Source organism: Brachycentrus maculatus, unplaced genomic scaffold (genome assembly GCF_059751285.1).
Source record: "Brachycentrus maculatus isolate JH-2025_06_01 unplaced genomic scaffold, ASM5975128v1 h1tg000176l, whole genome shotgun sequence".
Taxonomy (NCBI): domain Eukaryota; kingdom Metazoa; phylum Arthropoda; class Insecta; order Trichoptera; family Brachycentridae; genus Brachycentrus; species Brachycentrus maculatus.
In genome coordinates, this window is record NW_028280928.1 from 1,584,303 (window position 1) to 1,608,601 (window position 24,299).

The 24,299-nt window shown below is 30.7% G+C and overlaps 1 protein-coding gene across 49 annotated transcripts in view; it reads left to right on the top strand.

The window, feature by feature from the left end:
* LOC148308110 (uncharacterized) overlaps positions 1-24,299 on the top strand; it is a 595,155-nt gene that overhangs the window by 268,580 nt on the left and 302,276 nt on the right. The window contains exon 5 of one of the 49 annotated variants that reach the window (XM_088262311.1): positions 21,696-23,230. The exons of 45 other annotated variants lie outside the window; for them this stretch is intronic. In XM_088262311.1, coding sequence (XP_088118437.1) covers positions 21,696-21,928 — 233 coding nt within the window. In that variant the 3' untranslated portion in view covers positions 21,929-23,230. Of the gene's footprint in view, positions 1-832; positions 2,099-3,521; positions 4,515-15,775; positions 17,209-21,695; positions 23,231-24,299 lie in introns of those variants that run through there. 3 more of the 49 variants (XM_088262291.1, XM_088262293.1, XM_088262313.1) reach the window with 3 other exon arrangements.

Genomic DNA, 24,299 nt, shown 5'->3' on the forward strand with positions numbered 1-24,299 from the left:
GTTTCATATGAGTTCTTATGGTTAGTACCTAAAAAATGTTTATTTATTTTTTGACATGCAAATTGATTTATATTAGAAATAATGTTTTTAATTTTTTCTATCAAGAAATACATAATAATCATTTAAGCGTTTTCATATCTTATTTGATTTAATTTACTGACATGCTTCAATATAAGGATTTCTAAAGCTGCATATTCACTATTGGATATGTTAACACATTACAGATGGGTGTTTTTTACACCTGCGGACCGCTGGTCACAGGACTTTAATTATGTATTTCCTTCTTTTCTGACTTTGAAATGAGGCTGGCGCAGAAGGTGAAAATACCCTTCTCGTCCTTAAGGATCAATCGACCAAAAAGGTTGAAATATCTTTCCTGTACGATGTGTATTGATACGATCCCGGCTTTAAACGATTCACACGCTGTCGACAATGATCTTTTTCATTCTGCTCTGATATTGAGCTTTTGGATGCATACTGTAGATTGAACATTATTGTGACTTGCAAGCACAGCGTTTCTAATGGAGAAATTTCAAATGTGCGGAGGACCACTTGTTTGGGAATGCTCTGGATACACAGCTTAAGGCTCAAATATAATTTTAATACACTTGCATATATGGGATAAAATCCATTTAAATTTAACATAACCGTCATAGACATTGAAGGCTACTACAAATATAGTGATATCACAGCACCTAAGGGCCAATTAAGATTCCATAGTGAAATTGTGGGCTTTCTTTGTAGATTTCTTGCGAGGCATGTCTGTATATTATGTGTTTTTGTTAAATTATTTGGGCTTGATCATTAAACATGTATCATTGTATGATTGCAGTAAAGTATGTCTTATCTCAGAAGAAGAAAACTCTTGTACTTATAAAAGGCTACACGTACAGTCTTCACCTAAGTGGAGTGAACCAGCAGATTTGGAGGTGTTCAACGCATCACACACGAGGCTGCAAGGGGAAACTGAAAGTCAAGGATAATGTCATCATCAGTCTTCAAGACATCCACAATCATCATTTTGACAGACGACAAACTCATGAGAATATTTAATAACTGTGATGTTTAGATCCTGGTGTCAATATTTAATATTATACATCGCTCACTCCTTTCAAGAACGTCATAAATAAAAAAACTTGATTTTTCAGGAAAACGTTTTTAAAGTGAAAAATATAATACATTGTATTAAAAATAAATATCAAGCCACTTATTATATTTTTTACTATGCAACAGATCTTATTAGGTAAAACCTGAAGGTTTTTTCTCCATTTGAAAAATATTAAAAATATTCAAAAAAATAAATAAACAATAATTTTTCTTTAAAGTTCAAAAACAACACTTTCTGTCCTGTAGCGGGTAAATATAAAGTTAAAAATGTGCCTCTTTTGCTGGGATATAGTTCATTTTCTGGCCATTCCGAAAACATGCACAACTGAAAATTGACGATTTTTGATTTATGACGTTCTTGAAAGGAGTGAGCGACATGTGTTATGTAGAATTAGTAATGGAGAGACTGTTTTTGTTTGTAATTATGTTATTTATTTATTATTTTATTAATCAAAACTCTCATTATTTTCTGTCCATGTAAAGTCATAAAGTGCAATTGCAACTACAATCAATGGGTTTATCACATCAGTCACATAAAAATAACATATGGAATTGACAATTCTATTGATTGTCTTCGGTATGCTGTTTTACATTAGAATAAACCAATTAAGTTATTTATTTATTAGAGCCATGTGCTCTTCTAAGTCATTAAAATTATCAATATTTATAGCCAATGGCAGATTTTTCCTTAGCTAATATATTGTAAGTATATTCCTATATATATTTTCTAATTCTAAGCCCTATCGTATATGTAAATTATATTGTTGGAAAAAGTGTATCTAGTACGCCTACTACCTTAATTATATCTTGTTACAGTAAATAAATTAGTGATGTACATACATGCTAGCTTTGTAAAAATAAAGATCTGAATTTTATTGTGTTTTATTTATGTTAATATTTGTATATGTCATATTAAATTTATATAATAAATCAACATACTTCTTTTAATAAATGATAGTACTTACTATGTTTTAATAAAGATACTCATTATTAATTTATTTACTCATATACTAAGATATTCTTATTTATTTGTGATTTTACCATGCTTCATTTTTAGGTAACATAAATAAATGTCTAACTTATTGTTCAGTATATATCTGTACCTCACAGTTGAAGTCCGGATACCGTATTTTTGCCAATAATACCAATTTATTAACGTATGTGCACATATAATTAGTTATAAAAACATATGAGTTATATGTTTTACTGTTTTTGTAATTTGTTTTACTGGTGTAAGAATAACAGAGGTTCCAACAAACGAATGAAAACAAATTTTCTATTTTATTACATATTCATCGAATGACCATATTTACAGTAAACTAGCTTAAAATATCAATTTTCTTTCTAAGACACATTGATTCAAATCATTTGCGAAATTTGAAAACGCTCTCTTCAACAATTTCGCAAATATGTGTTCCGTACTTTCAGCTTTAAAGTACAGATATAATACTATTAAACATGACAAAACTCAAATAAATGTATTTATATTATATTAAGTGTTATTTTTATTCTAATAAATCCCTAATTAAATATGCTGATTTGAAAATTTCTCAAATAATTTATCATTGCCATGCTCAACATCAATTACAATTTTGTGTTGTTGATATCATTGTGTTTTTGTCTGTCCTTCGATTATTGTGTTATTATATGGATACAATCATATCATTAAGTTTATTTGGAATTCTGGACAGTTTAAGGTATGTTAATTTCTCCATCTAATTGGAAATATGGCCTAGAAAGCCTAAAGTAGTGAGCCTTCCAGGATAACAAAGGTAAACCTTTTGGGTCAACAAAGGTAAACTCTTTGGGTTAACAGAGGCATACTACACACGAAGGTAGGTATGTCAGGCCAATAGTAGAATGTTATGGAATATTAATAGGCCGTTCAGGCCTCTGATTTTTTTTTGTGTCATTTATAGTTTTTGCTTTTATTTAATGATTTTTAGAATTTAATTAGTAAATTTTTGAGTTTCAGTTTTTTGTGTTTTGTATGTTTAAGTTTTGTTTTTTTTTTTAATAATTTTTTATTGTAGAGTTTAGTTTAGTTTAGTAATAGAGTATTTGATTTTTGATGTTTTAGATTTTGAGAGTTTTCTGGTCCTTACTTAATTGAAAAATATTGACTTTCGAGAAAATGTGATTAAGTATAGCTTAAATGGCAAGTTAAATTTTTCCGTGAGATCCTAAAATCTGGATTTATACTACCAATGATCTCAACGCAACGATTACAAAATAAAAATATGATTTTAAGAAACATTTAAAAAAAAATTATTGTTATTGTTACTGGTAAGTTCATAAAAATTAAAGGGGTGTTTATAAGTATAGATCTCCAAGTTACAATTTTACTTATATTTAATAGTTATTACGTAAAAATATTTTTTGAACATTGCTGTAATGTGTGTATTTTCTTCCAGTTGAATTTGTGATCTCAAACCGTGGTCGGCGCCATTTGAAACTGAACGGTTACACCTTCTACGCCGAGAAGATGCACCCTGAAATACAAAAAGTCCGTTGGCGCTGCACCAGGAGAACATGCACTGCCTATGTGCACACCGTTCACGACTCCATACTCGCCGTACAGGACAACCATTCGCACGTTCCTCCGGTCCCCAAATATTCCCAAGTCATATCGGTCACCCCCTCCATAGACTACATCATGCAAAAATGATCTTTAATAAAGCGACACGCGAGAAGAAAGAAACCGACGAAGAAATAAGAACACGTTGCTAATATTTTTGCGTGGGTCACTAATGAGAATTCTGACATATGAAAACAAATACTCTAATTTAAAATAATAAAAAAAATTCTTGAATATTTTTCGCAGATACTTTGTGGCATTTTTTATAAACTTTATAAAATTAAAGAACTTTGTTTTAACCACTTTTTATTATTAGTGCACTTTAACCAACCGGTTTCGACAAGAACCTTGTCATCATCAGGGTTTATTAAATTCTAAAACTGATGATGACCTGATGATGACAGGGTGTTTTGTCGAAACCGGTAGGTCAAAGTGTACTTATAATAAAAAGTGGTTATAACAAAGTTCTTCAATTTTATAAAGTTTAAAAAATAATTTCACTTGGTAAATACTACTTTAAAAAAAATGTATTGTGACACGTATTTCAATGGATTCCGCATCATTTTCAAACACCGTACGGTGTATTTATAGATTTGGCGTTTGATTTGTAGAACTCCATTATAATTTATATATTTAATGTTAAAATTAAACACTGAGTATGAACATGACATAACAAGGCGAAAAAATGTCATAAATTTTATTTTTTATGTGTTTTTAACAATAAAATACAATTTAGTAGACTCTAAAACATCAGTGTTTGATTTTAAAATTTAATATATAAACCGTATGGTGTTTTAAAAATATGAAAACAAATCCTCTGATTTAAAAAAAAAATATATATAAGAATTTCGCTTGGTAAATGCCACTATTTCTTAAAATCTATTGTGACACATGTTTCGATGGATTCCGCATCATTTCAAACACCGTCCGGTGTTCTAAAATGATGCGAAATGCATCGAAACGCGTGTCACAAATAGATTTTAATAAATAGTGGTATTTACCAAGTGAAATTCAAATTAACAATGCATAGATATTATCACAAAGTGACTGCTGAATCAATTAATGAAAAAAAATGTCTTCTTGTAATAAAATGAGTCCTTCAATGAGCACTCTGGTGGCAATAATGTTCTTATTTATTTTGGTTTCTTTATTGTCGTAAGCTTTATTTTTAAAATTGAAACCAATTGTAAAACTTTGTTTACGTTATGTACCCTGAGATTAAGAAAATAATTTTGATAAGCCTAAAATAGAGAGTAAATGATTCCCAACGATAATGCCATTGAGATTTTTTTTGTAATATGACATATTTATCTACATTTTAATTTAGTCGTCAGCAAAAACTTCGCACATTTTAATAAGAAAATCTGTATTGAAAAAAAAAACATTTTTTTGTAAAGTGACATTTAAAAAAATCATTTAAAAAGTTTTTACAGTATATGCTATAAAAATACATGTAATTGACAAGTAATTACAGCTGATATTATTTCAAAATACATATCCAATTGGACAACCCAAATACTGCTTAATAAAAATTGACGATATGTTTTAAGAACTAAATAATATTTTGATTGTAAATAAGTATTTAATTAATTAATTGACACTTCTGATTTCGTATGTGAATATGTATTATTTAAGGTTAGACACCTATTTAAATTTTTGAATCCCGTTTTTACACTATGTAAAAATTGCCTGTATCAGCAACGATTATTTTGTCTAAATATTTCTTCCAGTTGATTGACCATACGCACATTGTTTTTCGGACTGATTTGTTTTTCTTTCCCCTTAATTATATCTTAAAAACTGATTTTACGTATTACAGTTTTTCGCTTTATATTACTCATCGATGTTGAAAACAGGTAATTTTACCATGTCTAGTCAAAACGTTGAAATTATAGTATATCAAATTATTGTTTTCCCTACAACGAGGTACCACATCTCATATGGTACTATTTCGAGCTTTAATCGAAAATTGCTTGAAATTAAACTATTATTTTGACCTTTCGATAAGCCACTTTTAATTGGGTTTCTTGGAGCCATAACACTACTTAATAATTCATATCATAAATTGCCTTTATAATCTTTATTATGTTTTCGGTACAACATCTCATATTGTACGATTTTGAGCTTTCATCGAAAATTGCTTGAAATAAAACTATTATTTTGCCTTTCGATATAATAAGCCACTTTAAATTAACTTACTTTTCATCAAACACTACGTAATCATTCATATGATAAATTGCCTTTATAATCTCGATTATGTATGCTAAAAATTAAGTTCCTACATAAATTGTTGATAGCACAAAAATATGGAAGTGAATAAAAACACAAAAATGCTGAAGTGAATAAAAATTTCGTGATGGATTTCGAAAAAGCAATATTCCAGTAGTAACATTCCTAAAAAATGTATGTGTGTATGATATTATGTAAAAAATAATGTAAGATCACCTCGGAGGTTTAGTTCTTCCACAATCAATGATTTGATTGGTTAACTTTTTTTAGTAAAATTCAGTTTTAGGGCAAACCAGCTAAATGAAATAAAAAAGTATAAAAAAGTTAAATTTTTATACTTTTTATTTCCACATATAATTCTTATATACATCTTTGTAAAATAGATGTTAACATTTTATACTTTCTAAAATAATTTCTCCTGATATTTTGTTGAGAAAACTGTCCTTCTTTATGTTCCTAAGTCCTTAAATTTCACAAGCAATCATATCCAAAATGGATAAATCGGAGAACAGATTAATACTTTATTTATTTCTAATAGAGAAAAATAACTAATATGTTGACATGGCTGATTTTGAGTATTGTGATTAGTTGGACTTGTGATTTAAACCTAAAGCAAATCTTGAATGTTTTTTTAATGAACATTGGAGTAGAGTTGTTTGTCTCTGAATCTAAGTTATATCTCACTCCGCAACAACTTGATTTGTATTATCAAACACAAGCTCCTTAGGCTTATCTAAAAATAATATTGAATTGAAATATTTATATGTATCTTAAGATTACAATATTTCTGTAAAAAAATGCTCATCACAATAATAGTTAATTTATTTTCCTACATGTGTAAATATGTAATCGAAACTTATTTAAAGTTCTAATAAAGTAATAAAGAATGTAATGTTTAAAACCAATACACGCATTGAAATACCAAACAATTGATATAGAAAATTGACAATCCAAAATTTGCATTAATTGAACTATGTATACAAACAGGCATATTGCTCAGTCTTCTGTGTATCTATGATGTCATAGAATGCATTAGCAATGTTGTTAAACAATAGTGTTATGTAATGAATTAGCAATGTTGGTTAACAATAACGTTCAGTGATGAATTAGCAATGTTTTTAAACAACAGTGTTGTGTAATGAATAAGCAATGTTGTTTAACAATGTTATGTGATGAATTAGCAATGTTGTTAAACAACAGAGATATGTAATGAATTAGCAATGTTGTTTAACAATAATGTTATGTGATGAATTAGCGATGTTGTTAAACAACAGTGTTGTGTAATGAATTAGCAATGTTGTTATACAATAGTATTATGTAATGAATTAGCAATGTTGTTTAACAACAATGTTATGTGATGAATTAACAATGTTGTTTAACAATAATGTTATGTTATGAATTAGCAATATTTTTTTTCTAAAATATTATGTAATAAATTAGCAATCTTGTTTGATAAAATTCCTTTCATCTGAAATACATAGAAGACATTACAAGTTGCTTTCCCGTACGCGTAATGAAATTTTCGTAATGTTTCGATTAGGCCAGTCGACCATTGAGGGTCTGTCATGATCAATCTAATATTCAATGTATTGGACAGTGGTGCACAGAATTTAATGATTCTATAATGAAATTCATTGTTTTTTTATATTTTTAATTGATTAATTAAATATAAAACGCTTTGTGGATGATGCTTTTCGCCTATTTATAACGCAAAACTTATTTTAAGGCTTGTATTTCATGATGTGTCCTTTAGGGAAGCGAAACGAAACAATCTAGTCATTTAATTAAAAACTTATATTGTAAGAACCATTCCATTATTCTTATCACTTCCTTTTTTAATGTATGTATTTGTTTTTCGTGAATACAATGTTTATTATTTACAATTAATGTATAGAATAGGTTAAATCGTCCCCAATTCATATTAAAAACTTGAAATATTCTCTCGGTCGTATATTTTATTTTTAAATTTCAACACCCTTATAATATACAGGGTGTCAATAAATAATGGGTAATTCTGAATCTGGCGGTACGTAGAGGCCTGCGACTGACTATTATCGAGATGACAGTGGTGTTCTGATCGATAGAATTAGATGGATTCAGGAAGACCTTACTCTAGGTAAGTAAAATAAAACAAATCTATTTTCTACTAGATTATATCTTATTTTACACATTTACGAATTTTACATATTATGTATAAAATTTAAATATATAAAAATAAAAAATAAAACCCTAATCCGCACACCAATGATGCATAGGGCACTGCGTCATATAAACGCAGTGTTATCTTGATCGTTTACACATGAAGGAAAGGTGATCAGCCCTCCGCTTCAGGAACCAGTCCAGGGTAATAATATTGAATAAATATAACAGTGAAAAAATCACTTATATTTATTTTACCCCCCTTGGGAATCGAACCCGGGACCTCCAGAACGGTAGCCGAGCGTGCTGACCATTACACTACGGAGGCGGACAAAATTTGCACATTATATGTACACCGAAGATTTTCTGGGCTGAAATTGCAAAGGCGTTATCTACATAGATAATAAAGGTGTCACTATTTAATTCATTATTATAAGGATCGCCAACCGGTTTACAAATGCTTAAGTCGTTAGAAATACAAGTACAGACGTAACATTGACTTATCTAAATACTTTATGATGATTTGTAATTACAGTGAAAAGTTAGAGTTAGACCAAGAGAAAAACGAAAGAGCGAGGAATGCTGACCAAAGGAGTCCTCTTTCACTGAGATTGTGTGGAAGTTCACAAAGGGACAGTTTTCATTATTATTCACCTGATGTGGTATCGCAAGACTAACTGTTCTCTCCTATTCATTATTTTTCATCTCCATCATGTCTTGATGAAATCTCCGCCTTTTAATTGAAATGTTGAATATAGCTTTATGTACTCGCTTTTTGTTTTGCAAGGTAAATGTTTTCCAAGGATATAAGGCTGATTTATTTCAAAATAAATATAGGTAGTACAAAAGGGTTTTATTTGATTTAAATTATCAATATTTAAAACACTGCATCCATGTTGGGTCATGTAATTAAAATGTTTTTATTTTTGAAAACTGAAAATTTGGATATCCCGTGATACCAGCATATATTTTAAATCCCTACAAGGTAAGCTTAATACAAGTATTTTGAGTTTTATTAAAACGCCTGTATTTAAATTTTTTTTTATAAATTACATTTACAGGATATTTTTCAAATACAAGGAACCAGTACTACATGCAGCTGAAATTTTATTTAGTGAAAATAATATATTACGCACATTACTTTTGCTCCTTGTACGTTAAATATATTTTTATAAATAATAAAGGCTTGATTCTGACTTACATATTATCAATATTAAAAGCAATACTTGAAATATAACAATTTTACATATTTAATATGCTCTATTATTTTTTCTATACTATTTACTGTAGGTACTTCTTTCGTAATTCTTTCCTTATTCTTGTTTTATGTATTTTTCCTTATTTTTTTTTCTTCGTCCGAATTCAGACAGAAAATAAACATTTTAAACGTTATAACCCTGTTATTTTCTATTATTATAGGTCTGAATAAGTTACTTACGCTGTGTTATGCTAGTAACCCGCTTATTTCTATTATCTTTCTGTATTTTTGTTATCACATATCCTTTTTTACTATGCTCTTGAATTAAAAATTTGTCAAAACCTTTTTTATATTTGTTTTTTATCTGTCTATGTTTTTTTCTACTAGTTTTATTACATTTTTCTTACTAGTTGGGTACCATAGAACGGGGCTACTTGAACTTTGTTGTGTTACTTGAGCCCAGTACAAAAAAATATTTAGATCATGGTATCGATCGAAGTATCGTGATAATAAGTGTCACCTGTCAGGAAAACATGAATCATGTCGATACGTTCATTATTGTAGACCAAATACAGATTTTTTTGTACTGGGCTCAAGTAACACATCAAAGTTCAAGTAGCCCTGTTCTACGGTACCTGTTTTGTTTTTATTATTAACAAAACTAATATTTGTAATGCTTATTACTCATCGAGAATATTAAAAAAAGTATGTTTAATAATATATTAACGTCATAAATTTACACACACACAACTGCACAAAATATTAATCACATGCGTTTGTAGTCGACCCGAGGACCAACATGCACTAAAGGCCAAGGTCTTTAATGCACTTAGGATGTTTGTCAAAATAGATCAGGAATAATGGTTGAAAGGACTGGGCGAGCCCAAACTGGATGGTGACAAATCTTGTTTAAATAATGTTGACAAATCAAATAATAGACTGTAAGGAAAATTAATTTGGTTATTTATTAAAGGAATATTATTTTTAGGTCCTTCCAAATGTAAAAGATTTTCATATTATTTCCTTTTTACTCTTACTAACATTATTGTAAAAGAAAGAAAAATGACTAATTACAAAGTAAATGCTATCAATATTGAAATTATTATTAATAAAATATATCATTTTAATAGTCGACTACTGCCAAAATCTGATTTCGATACTGCTTTTGTGATTGATATATGTATTCGCATCTCGACCCGAAATATCTAACAACTCTACCTCAATCAAGAGAGTGGCATTCATGCAGCGCCTAGCAGCCTACAAACTTCTATCAATATTGTAGATACAGTTGGAAATGTGACCAGTCTTTTTTTTCCTTAACAGATTGAAGCCCTTTAACTAAATCAAGACGGAAAAATAATTCCGATATTGTTATATTCAGTCTATATAAAGCCCACACAAAAAAATGAGACACGTGAAATGATGGTTAAAAAATAAAAAAATAAATAAATAAAGCAATGAAAAGTGGGGCTTTATCAAGTTTTATTTTATAAAATGTATAAAATTTTACTTATTTAAAATAAAATGATTTGACGCCTTTTTATGTGTCAGTCATGGGTGACTGACATATCGCTCACTCCTTTCAAGAACGTCATAAGTCAAAATACTTGATTTTTCAGGAGAACGTTTTTAAAGTTTAAAAATATAATACAATATATTAAAAATAAATATCAAGTCACTTACTGAACTTTTTATTGTGCAACAGATCTTTTAAAGTAAAACCTGAAGGTTTTTTCTCCATTTGAAAAATATTTAATTTATTTAAAAAAATAATTAAACGATACCTTTTCTTCAAAATGCAAAAACAACACTTTCTGCCCTGTAGCGGGTAAATATTGAGTTAAAAATATGCCGCTTCTGCTGGGATATAGTAAATTTTGTGGACATTCCGAAAACATGCCCAACTGAAAATTGACGAATTTTGATTTATGACGTTCTTGAAAGGAGTGAGCGATATATAAAAATTATACTTTGGGCCATGTCCGGCATTTTTAGTCTAGCGAGATCACAAGAAATTTAACGGCATACCGATAAGTCAGTCGTTCGGCGTCATCTGGAGTTATAATATCGTCTTTGTGACAATCTGGACAACATTTTCAACGCTTGACAAGATCATATCAACATTTGCAGCTCTAAATTGTAATCAAAAACGTTTCCTTTCTAAATTGTAAGTGCACTTGTATCTGAAATTGTTTTTTTTTTTTAGTTTTAATATTTATAATCATACCTTTTTTTGTAATTTTACAGTAAGGTGGCCGAAACATGAAATAAGAAGCAAGGATGGTCCGGTCAAAGCGTTAAGGAAGTATTGCAAAGGGTGTTACAGCGATAATGCAAAGAGTTATGGCAGAAAATATGCCAGGAGTAAAACGACCCAAGTCATAACTTATTGCCCTGCATGTCCAACCCAGCCGTATTATTGTTTAAAATGTTTTGATAAAAAACATCGCTGACTTTTTTAAAATCAAATATTTTTTAAAGTTATTTATAACTTTATAGCCTTAAATGTTATTTTCAAAAAACTGATGAGAGGTATTCGGGGTCACTAGATGAGGTGAGGGTATTATATCGACGGCCCCTACGTAAAGTGCTCTATCTGCGAATCGGTTACTTTACAGGAGAGAGCTTACAAGATTTTTTCAACGTATTTTTATTTATTTATTAACGTTTTTATCTGAAATTCTAAACTAGTATTATACATTTAAATACACGGTAAAATAATGTACTAAATCGTATTAAAACTTCATTCATTGTCAAAATTAAGTAGTTTAAGGAGTTAAATTAATTTCGAAAATTCGATGTAGATAGCGTCTTATACGCCTGAAAACTAGGCGTAATTTATTTTATATTTATTTTTTGTTTGTTTATATTTGTAGTTAACGGTCAGTTGACTACATTCACCAAATATCTCAAAATTTACAAAAATGTAGTTAGAGCACTTTACGTAGAGCGCGTCGGTATGATGATGCGTGAATACCTCACTCTTTGTATTCATCAGAAGATTGCTTAGCAGTGAAAGTCGTACTTACTTGCTTGAAGAACACTCTTATAATTTAACACGTTGACTGCCAACTGCGAGTTAACTCGTGGATTTCGTTCTTTGCTAGGATGCCGATTACGAGTTATCTCGTATTGTATTCACTTGCCATATTCGTGTATTTACGATAAAATTCCTAGTATATCAGTTCTATATATGAATAGATGGCGCATGGGAAGAGAAAAAAAATCAATGCAGACCGAACAGAAAATTTATTAATAAATGAACAGAAAATATAATTATGTACTATAATTAGAGTTTTTATTAATAAAATAGGATTAAATGAAATATCAGTATTATTGATTACTAAAAATATTTGTGATGTCCTTGGACTGGTACCTGAAGCGGAAGGCTGATCACCTTTCCTTCGTGTATTTAACGATCAAGATAACACTCCTTCTATACGATGGAGTGCCACATGCATCATTGGGGTGCGTATTAGGGTTAGAGAGAGAGAGAAATGAAATTGGCTTTTAGACTGGAATTCTAAAAATTGTCGTGGCAGTCAACGTGTAAAATTATAGATGTCATTAAAAGTATAATTTAAAACTTACTTAAAAAATTAAAGTAACTGAATTAAGTAAGCAGTAATTATTTCTGAGCGAAGGTCTTGGTCGTGTGGGCAGGTGACAAGAGAGGGATTGTATTTTTTTTTTTTTAATTACCTAACGTCCAAGTGACTCTGAAATCTAGCTACGGCTTATGCAACACCGCTTATCATGACCCTACTCAGGCTTCAATTTTTTAAGTTTCATTGCCTTTGCCTCCTCGTGAGTGGATTTACTCTTTATGTTTAAAGTTACTATAATTTCATGTAATTCATGAGTGAAAATTCTAGGCAAAAACACTCGCTTATCACACCACTCAAATTCTTGGAAGTTCTGTATATATGAACCAATTTTTGAAACATTGTTGAAAAAAGTTGAAGCCTTAGTAGGGACATTATAAACGGTGTTGCATAAGCCGTAGCTAGATTTCAGAGTCACTTGGACGTTAGGTAATTAAAAAAAAAAAGAGTGGTGTGGTTGTCAATAATGGGTAGAATTGGTGAATGTTACACGTGTGTAAAGTGATCACTTAAACCAGCCTATGACGGTCGTCAGCGCCGTAAATGCCTAGACTTCCATGTTCTTCTTCATCTTTGATGAGATGAAAAAAAAAATGTGAAATGTTAGTTTTATTTCGATATTTCTTCCACTTTATGAGCTGATACGGCTTTTTGAAAGAATATTCTTGGGGTTGTAGCGATGCACAGAAGGCCGACGTCGGGTAATTCCATTATTTATATATTTGTATATATAAAGTAGGTATTCAGTGTCATTAATGACTGACATGGCGCCATTGAAATAGTTCAGTGTCAGTCACATTTGACTGACATAGTGGTCAATGTGTTAATAGGATAAGTTTTTTTAAAATTTTATTTTAAGAAGATGCCAAAATAGTCAGTATGATTAATAAAAAATATTCTATGAGGAAAATATTACGTTTTTATTATTGTTTTTAAACCCGCTATGAAAAAGTTGCGTACGGTCACCCCAGCCTGGGAAAACTTACTGAGGACACATTTTTATAATTTGTAATTATGTGTATGTTGCAATCATATTGAATAAGAACGTAAAGATTTTTATGTTAATGGAAAAAATAGCAGGTGAGCTATAATTCATGAAAAGGTAATCCATAATACCAATGAATGAAATTCACAAGGAAAAATCCGTCGATAAAAATAAAATGTTAAAGAAAAAATTAAGGTCGTAAATTAGTATTTTTTTTTCAAAATATCCCGGTTGACTTGATTTACCAATTGAAAATAAAATCACCAAAATGTAATCATACTTTACCTGTCATATAACATAAATCGAGAAAAAAATTCGTGAAATGTGACGGAAAACATCCGCTAATATGACTGCTCTGGCACATTCGGCTGTTCAAATATTAAAACAGCTTTGGTTCGAGGCGTTTTTAGAAGTTAAGAAAACATTCAAACTTATAAATAGAAATCATAGAAACAAACAAAAAGTAGTCCCAAATTTTAATAAAAAAAATGTTTTTATTATTTTAAATAGAACGATAAGTCTTGATTGAAATATTTTTGTTGAGTGAATATTATTATTATTATTATTAATTTTTTTGACATCTCACCAATAGATGTCTCTAGTGAAGTTCTAGTGATTCAAGAACAAGGTTTCCAAATTGGTTCATTATATAGAACTTCCAAGAATTTGAGTAGTGTGGTTGTCAATAATGGGTAGAATTGGTGAATGTTACACGTGTGTAAAGTGATCACTTAAACCAGCCTATGACGGTCGTCAGCCCCGTAAATGCCCAGACCTCCATATTCTTCTTCATCTTTGATGAGATGTCAAAAAATAATATGAAAATAACTCCTGTAATTGGAGATAATCCAGATTTTGTGAACAGGTATTTGGACACACTCAAAATGTTAAGTGAATATGAATTATATCTAGAGTTAATCTTATATTTATTTTGTAAAAGCCTCTGCTAAATAAATAAAAAAAGTAAGTCAACTCAACCATAGATGGTGCTGAGAACTAGTGTGTAAAAAGCTGTCATTTTAAGGATAAATGCACCTCCCGAAATTTGAGTAATGTGGTTGTCTATCATGGCTGAAATGTGGTTGTCTATTATACCTGTGTAAATTGATCATTTCAACCAGCCTATGACAGGGCGTGAGTCCTGTAAGTACCCAGACTTCCATATTTTTCCTTATCCATGTTGAGATATTAATATAAATAACTTCTAAGTGGACAAAAACCAGATTTGTTAACAAAGATTTAAACATACTCGAAATATTGGTGAATAGTTATGCTTATTTAATTCTTCTTTTTCCTGGCTCCATCTCAACTTATCGTCTTTATACTATACTTTCGACTGTTGGGGTCAGCTCTCCTCGTCCTCAGGTTGTAGGTCCTTCCGTCGTGGGCAAAGTCACCTAGGCCATGCGCTCGAATCATGTTTTCTTTCTGCAGCATTCATGAATTCTTCGCTCTTCCTTTAGACGTCTTTCGAAGAAGATCCATGGAGATTTTGTATATTAAAAGCATTGTTAACTTTGTGGTATGGTATTAAAACACACTCCTTATCATTCATTGTTGTATTTGTGTAATACCAATGTAAAAAATATTCCCATTGTGATTCATTTGTCTTCGCTCTTTCAAATTTTAGTTTTGTATAAATGTCTGACCGTAACAATTTCACTTGAGTCAAAATTTGACCTGATGATGGAATGATTATTCCGAAACTGGAGTAGTCACGAAGTAGTGTTTTTTAAAGAGCTATTACACAAAGTGAACGATGAATGATAAGGAGTGTGTTATCCATGGAGATTACGTGGTTCACAATATGATCAGGTTCTCTGCGTCGTATGTGCCCATACCATCTCAATTGCCTTTCTTTTACTTTATTTTTGTATGTTACGCTATGGGATTGAATATGCCTATTTAATACATTGTTTCTATTCTAATTACAGAGTTTTTTCTTGCCGAATATATTGAGAGGCCTAACGGTAAACCGTTGTTGATGTGTCAGGGGTACACCTACTATCGTCACACCACCAAAAGAGGCCTCGATATAAGATGGCGATGTTCTTCGTACGATAAGTTACGGTGCAAAGCTTCCGCATTCACCAGGATGGAGTACGTGGTATCCTTAGAACATAATCACATTCACGAACCACCCAAATATCACCAGACTGTAGACGGCATGTTAGTTAAAATCAGATAGTCCCGCGAAATTTATTAAGTTTTCTTTAAAATAAGTATTAAAATTTCAAGTATAGAATTTATGCAGCTAGTTAGACACAGGCAATTTTTTAAAATGTATTCTCAAGAATTTCAGAAATGCGTCATAACGCTCACTCCTTTCAAGAACGTAATAGATCAAAAATCGTCAATTTTCAGTAGTGCATGTTTTCGGAATGCCCAGAAAATGTACTATATCCCAGCAAAAGCGGCATATTTTTAACTTAATATTTACCCACTACTGGGCAGAAAGTGTTGTTTTTGGATTTTGAAGAAAAGGTATTTTTTGATTATTTTTTTTAAATACACTAAATATTTTTCAAATGGAGAAAAAACCTTCAGGTTTTACCTAAAAAGATCTGTTACACAGTAAAAAGTTCAATAAGGGCCTTGAAATTTATTTTTAATACATTTTATTATATTTTTAAACATTAAAAACGTTCTCCCGAAAAATCAAGTTTTTTGATTTATGACGTTGTTGAAAGGAGTGAGCGATATGTGACTTATTTGTTTCTTGAATGCTTTTCGCAGATACTTTGTAGCACATTATTTAAAAAATATATATATTGTTTTTAATCACTTTTTATTGGTTAAAAGCAACCGGTTTCATGGACAGTACGTGCTTAAAACCTGTACATTTTTAAACTTCACTTCACTTCAAACCCTTATCCGCACCCCAATGGTGCATAGGGCACTGCATCATATAAACACAGTGTTATCTTGATCGTTAACACACGAAGGAAAGGTGATCAGCCCTGCGCTTCAGGTCCCAGTCATGGGTAATATGGAATAAATATTATCATTTATATTTATTTGACCCCCCCTTGGGAATCGAACCCAGGACCTCCAGAACGGTAGCCGAGTGTGCTGACCGTCACACTATGGAGGCGGACATAGCTTGAATAAAGCTTAGTTTATTTTATTTTTATTTACATTTTTAAACTTGTCTCGTTTAACCCTGATGATGACCGTCGAAACCGATTGGAGAAAAGTACCAATGGAATGTGGTAAAAAACAAATAGTAGTTTTATTTTATAAGGCTTATTTGTATTTGGGAAAAAGAGTATTATCTAATATAAGAAATATTTATGTATCTCACATCTACCTTCCTTATTCTAACTACCTTAACTTATAATAAAGACTTTGTGTGTTATTTTTTAAAGATGATTTATGCAGCCCTAGTTAAATATCACTGTATTTATTGTTGAAAATTATTTTGTAAAAATGCATTCCTTGGTACATCTCGAAATAATGTTGATTTATAAAAATTCGGTCGCCGAATCTAAATGTTTAAATTAAAAAAAAAAATAGAATTTTTTTCTTCTTCTGCATTAGATATCTCTCATAAATTAATATTAACTTATACTTTATTGCAAAATAATAATTGAATTTTTCAAATCACTTGTTTAAACTTAAAATTAACTATCCTTTTAATTATTAGATTTTATGTTTTTGTAGTTTTGTTTGAATTTAATAATTTACGAGGTTTGGTGGAATTATTGTAAACATTTTTATTTATGATATCAAATAAATGTCTTATTTTATTCTCTTTTAGTTTATTTAATACATTTATTGGAAATTGATGAGATAATCACTACATCTTTATAACTAACTAACTAACTAATCATCACATCGCTTCCCCACAGGGGTAGGCAGAGAGAATAGAACGCCACACCACTCTGTCTTTGCAAACATTGTTCGCCTCTTCCACGTTCATGCATCTCCTCATACATACCCGCCGATTGTTACGACTCATAACCTAACCACTTTCAATTATTTGGCAAACATTGAACATAAAAACATTAAATTTCTTTTATTTCTAACCAATAATTTATATATTTTAAAATTTGTTGAATTGTAGGTACAGAAAGAATACTGAAAAAAAATTTTTTGAATTATTTCAAAATACAGCAGTGTGTTATTAGTATTGTAAGCTTGGAACATGTTTTTAAACATATTTTTATGAGTGACTTATCTATTATTTATTGTACTATAACTAGTTTTATGGATGGTAAAAATAGGTACGAATTTATCATATAAATATGATATATTTACAGTAAAATTAAGCAATCTACAGGATCCCGTGTAATTCCCGCTACATTTGCTCTACGCAGATCCAGGTACCGCGAAATGTGGTCCGTATGACATAAACTCCACGAAGTGAGATTATGTCATACGTTCAACATCAACGGAGATAATAACTCCATGTAGGGTGACACCACCAATTATGTATAGTTTAACATGAAATATTTATGATCAAATCAAAACCGTTGTTGATGTTTTTCTAAAAAGATATCATTTATCTGTTTTAATTTAAAAACTCGTGAATAAGAAAAAACGCACACCGCACGCAACACGACTTCGCCGAGTGAGCGCTAACGAAATTGTAAAGCCAAAAATTATATTAGATTACAACAAAATCAAGGGATCTGTGGATTTAAGTGATCAAACCATTTGTTGTGATTAACTTATACAAAATTTTAAAGAATATTTTAGACTGTCCCATGTTATTGCAAATTATAAATACTTATGCCCCAACCAAAAACACGAGAAACCGTCAATTATTCTTTTGCAATAACACCCGGACAGTGTCTGGATTCAACAGACCGAATGCAAAACCTCGGCAATGATTTCGCGGATCATATTTATATATGGAATATGTCACTTCCTAACTATATAGCAAGAATAATTACAATATTTCAGGCTAATGCATGATTCCTTGTTTTATATGTTCTTCTTTTTTTAACATACTTTAAAAGAGAAAACGTATTATTTTATTTAACTTGTAATATAATACTTACAAATTGGCTACATCCGTTAATAAAGGAAAAATATCTGTTCATATTTTTTTCTTCATCGTTGCGCAAAACTGTAAAATGGTACAGAAAATCAGGAGTCGAACTTCTGTGGGTCATGTTCAACGAAACCACAAATTCTAAAATTTCTATTGTTGACTTTAGAAACGAGTGCATCGAGTGATCAAGAAAATAACCCTAGACCATTGGATCCAAGACCAAAACAATTAAAGCATGAGCTGAAAATTAAAACAGGCAAAGTCAGAAATACTAGACGTGTTTGCGTACAATGTTATAAAGCTATGGTGCAACAATTTGGACGAAAATTAGCCAGAAATAAAGCAAAGAAAGTTAATACTTATTGCTCCCAATGTGACGGAGAACCACATTTTTGTTTACAATGTTTTAATAAGCATCACCCATAAATATATTTTGAAAGCAATTATTAAAGCAGTATTACTTATATATAGTTGATGATTATTGTTTATTTAATAATTTATGAAAAATGTTTGAAAATAAAGATTATTTAATGCCATCCATGTCACTTTTGCATTTGGGTGTTTTTTCGTTTGATAAGCTGTTTTTTATTGTTTCAATGCAAATAATTACGATAGGATTTTTAATAACACGAACCTCCCAAGAAAATGTTGTGATGAACGATTTCACTACATATGGTAAAGCTGACGATTAAACACATCTTTTATTACAGACTATGATTTTTTTATTTAATTTTTCCCAATTGTTTGAAAACTAGTCTTATTTTCTAAAGTTTGCTAGGTATATGTCGCTCACTCCTTTCAACAACGTCATATATCAAAAATCGTCAATTTTCAGTCGTGCATGTTTTCGGAATTCCCAGAAAATGTCCATTAATTGTTTCGACAGTCACTTTGCTGTAAAATCTATCCATTTTTTTCATATTTAAGTTTTACTTGGTAAATACCACTTTTCTTTAAATCTATTGTGACTCGTGTTTCGATGCATTTCACATCATTTTCTAGTAAATTGTAAGTAAATTTTTTATATGAAATTTTTAGTTTGCCTTTTTTGTACTGTAAAGTTTTGTACTGTAATCTATCATGCTTTTTTTGTAGTCAACGCGACGTTTTTTTATTTGTTTCTTTTTCTTCTTTTTTTTGTATCCTGCTTACAAATAAAAGGTAAATCCACGGATGAGGGATTCTTACACATATACTGGAATGCTTTCAAAGACACATTGTGTGGAAAAAAAGCAGTACAGTCGGCCGCTCGACCCAGCACACTTTGGGTCCATATATTATACTGGTACAAGGTAAAATAATAATAAGTACAAGAGAAAAAGACCAAGACGTTTTACATATTTAAGTTTTTTATTCTTTTCTTATTACAGAGTTGATTCTTGCCGAATACATTAAGAGGACTAATCGTAGACAATTTTTGTTTTGTCAGGGTTACACTTATTATCGGCATTCCGCCTACAGGGGTCAGGACTTGAGATGGCAGTGTTCTTCATATGAGAAGCTAAAATGCTTTCAAGGAGTGTGTTATCCATGGAGATTACCTGGTTCACAATATGATCAGGTTCTCTGCGTCGTATGTGCCCATACCATCTCAATTGCCTTTCTTTTACTTTATTTTTTGTCTGTTACGCTATGGAATTGATTATGCCTATTTTTACATTGTTTCTATTCTAATTACAGAGTTTTTTCTTGCCGAATATATCGAGAAGCCTAACGGTAAAGCGTTGTTGATGTGTCAGGGGTACACCTACTATCGTCATACCATTAAAAGAGGCCTCGATATAAGATGGCGATGTTCTTCGTACGATAAGTTCCGGTGCAAAGCTTCCGCATTTACCAGGATGGAGTACGTGGTATCCTTAGAAAATGATCACATACACGAACCGCCCAAATATTACCGAACCAAGGCCGGAGTTTTCATAAAAATGAAATGATCAAATAGTTACTCAAAAAATTACTTAATGTAATAATGTAACATGGCAATATTGATGTCAAGGAGTGGGGAATGATGTCAGCCAATGGATGCCCGCCAGGTTGCCTGGAGCACGTGTACTAGAAAACAACCGTTGGCAGCCCGCACTTCTTCCCTGGATCGAGACCAATGTAGATCATACATAAAATCGTATTGCGCTGGTGTTGTGAAATAAACCTTGTGATACAAACATTAAGTATTTTTACTAACAAACAGCGACGGCTGTTACAATATAATATTTTTTTATTACATTTTCTGTCGTATAAGTGTTGTCCCCGATCTAAGATAGATAAATATTTACGTCATATATTATCTTATGTTTTAATTGTTAAATCTGCCACAGTTTTTTGAGTCTACTAAGTTGTATTTTATTGTTAAAAAACAAGGTCTGACGGTCCATTTAATCTTCACATTCGTTTGAAATTGTCACAATATTTTTTGAAATATTTTTTAACAATAAAATACAACTTAGTAGACTCCAAAAATCTCTTTGATTTGACATGTCATATGCCCTGTAAATACTTCGACTTCCATATTCTTCTTCTAGAGGTACCGAGATGTCAAAAAAATTTTGAAACACAATATTTAGTATTAGAAATGAATTTAAGTCCTCCTCCGTAGCGTAGTGGTTAGCGCGCTAGGCTACCATACTGAAGGTCTCGGGTTCGATTCCCAAGAGGGTCGTAATAAATATTACTGATTTTTCAGTCTAATATTTTTTAATTGACCCTGGACTGGTCGATCACCTTTCCTTTGTGTATTTAACGATCAAGATAAAATTTATTCTATACGATGCAGTGACCTATGCACCATATGGGTGCGGATAAGGGTTAGGAGAATAATTAGAAACGAATGCTAAATGCGTCATAATTTAACATTCCAGTTAACAGACATTGGCGCCACAGAGGCTTGCAAAAGATACGCAATGAATGGTTTAAAGACGAAAGATTTCAAGACTGGATCCAGAGAGTCAATGGAAACGACAGCAGGGTCTTCTGCAAGTTCTGCAAAAGTCAGATGGTGTCCAAGATACATATCCTGATAAGGCATATGCAAACCGCCAAGCACGAAAATGCCAAGATTTTTCCACGTCAAGAGTTTTTCTGGAAGTGCTGAAAAAACATTAATTATCATATGTTATTCAAGATACAGTTGTACCTCTTATAACGAGCACCTCTCATAACGAGTAATTCGTATAACACACAAAAAAGTTAAACAGTTGTTCCATTTAACGAGCAAAATTTCGCATAGCGAGTCACAGAAAAAGGGTAAGTCCCTTTTTCACGACATTCACTTGTGATGCGGGACTTCCGCGCCAAGTCAAAACAAAAAATGTTTCGCCTAACGAGTTACATTCTGAAGCGAATAATGCTCGTTATGAGAGGTTCCACTGTATTGTTATGTGAGAAAAATATTTTTATAAGGTAATGTTTTTGTTTTTAAAGATAACTCTTGAAACAGTCGAGTTCAACTGTTTCATGCTGCCCTAGATGGGCATTCTGTAATTTTAATACATAAATCTCTCTCGCTTCACTGCAAGTCAACTGCAGCTGTCGATCAAGACTATACATAACGCCAGTGTGTGCGGAATGAGATTTTTGAATTAAAACTGAAGATTACTCGAATGAGGCGGCATGAAGAAGTGACCCGACTTTAAACTTCTAGTCACTTAAGCATAGGTTATAAAATGTATAGTTTATTGACAAAGTTTTCAGATATTCTATAGTTTTTTTTTGTTTTTCGTTAAAAAATAATATTTATTGAATAAACATTACGATAACTGTGATGACTAACTAATCTTTATTTACACCAAAGTACAAAATAAAATTTAATGAAATTTTTATATGTTCTCTGTGAGTGCATTATGTTATATCGCTCACTCCTTTCAAGAACGACATAAATCAAAAATCGTAAATTTTCAGTTGTGCATGTTTTCGGAATGCCCAGAAAATGTACTATATCCCAGAAAAAGATGCATATTTTTAACTTAATATTTACCCGCTATAGGGCAGAAAATGATGTTTTTGCATTATGAAGAAAAGGTATTGTTTAATTTTTTTTTTATATACTAAATATTTTTCCAATGGAGGAAAAACCTCCAGGTTTTACCTAAAAAGATCTGTTGCATAGTAAAAAGTTCAATATGTGGCTTGATATTTATTTTTAATATATTGTGTTATATTTTTAAACTTTAAAAACGTTCTCCTGAAAAATCAAGTTTTTTGATTTATGACGTTCTTGAAAGGAGTGAGCGATGTGTAATATTATATTGTGTGGTGTCCTAGATTGTTCGAAGAAAACAAAAAAAAAGTCAAGTTATTGACAGACAACGTAAATAAATATATGTTATGTGCTGTTAAATTGCCATAAAATGGCGTATTCAATTGATGTTTGAATAAATTTGTTTTTATTAATCGACTTGCATTTTTATTCACCATTCAATTTATTATTTATTGATTTGGCGTTTAATTTGTAGAACTCCGTTTTAATATTTGTATTGATTTTCAAATCAAACACAGATTTTTTGAGTCTACTAAGTTGAATTAAAAAAACACATTAAAATTAATATTGTGACAATTGTTTCGCCTAGTGATGGCATTTTCAAACGAATGTGAATATTAACTACATAAGGCTACATAAGTACCGTCAGTCCATTTAATCTTCACATTCGTTTGAAAATGCCATAATTAGGCGGAACAATTGTAACGATATTTTTTATGAGATTTTTAATAAAATACAACTTAGTGGCCTCAAAAAATCTGTGTTTGATTTAAAAATTAATACATAAATTTAATTTATTTTTCAAACCTAGGAATGACAATATTAAATGTTTTTTAATAGATTTATATTATCCACTGACACTTCGTGATGGAATAGCATTTTTAATTTATTATTAGATTAAAACCAATATTTTTAGCTTTTCCACTTTTTTATTTGACCAGCGACCGGGTTTCGTCGTTACCGACATCATCAGACTGGTGAGAGGCTATACAAATTGTTATGTTATATATAAAAGAAGGCAGGAGTTGATAACCATGATTTGATATAATTTTATGAGAAATTAATTTAATTTGAGTGAATTTAAGTATTGTATGATATTTAAAATATTTTTTATAAAGGTTTTTTTGTATTGAAAGCACGATTTTATATAAAGTTATAATAGATTTGCATTTTTTGTAAATGAATTTAAATTATGTAACGAGGTATCAGGAAATGCTGGTTGACGGCTCCTTCCACTAAGCTGTGGTTGTCCGGGGGGAGTCCGAAGTTCTCTGAAATGTAAATTTCCCGGCAGTCATTTCTTATCGACAAGACATTAAGGCATCTATTGTTTCTTTTCTAATGGGTAAAGTTAAGGCATCTATTGTTTCTTTTCTAATGGGTAAAGTAAGGGAGAATGAATGTGTGTTACTTGATCATTTAATATGTATTTATTATGACAATTTTTTAATCTATTTATTTCCAAAATTTCGAGCCTATCTAATTT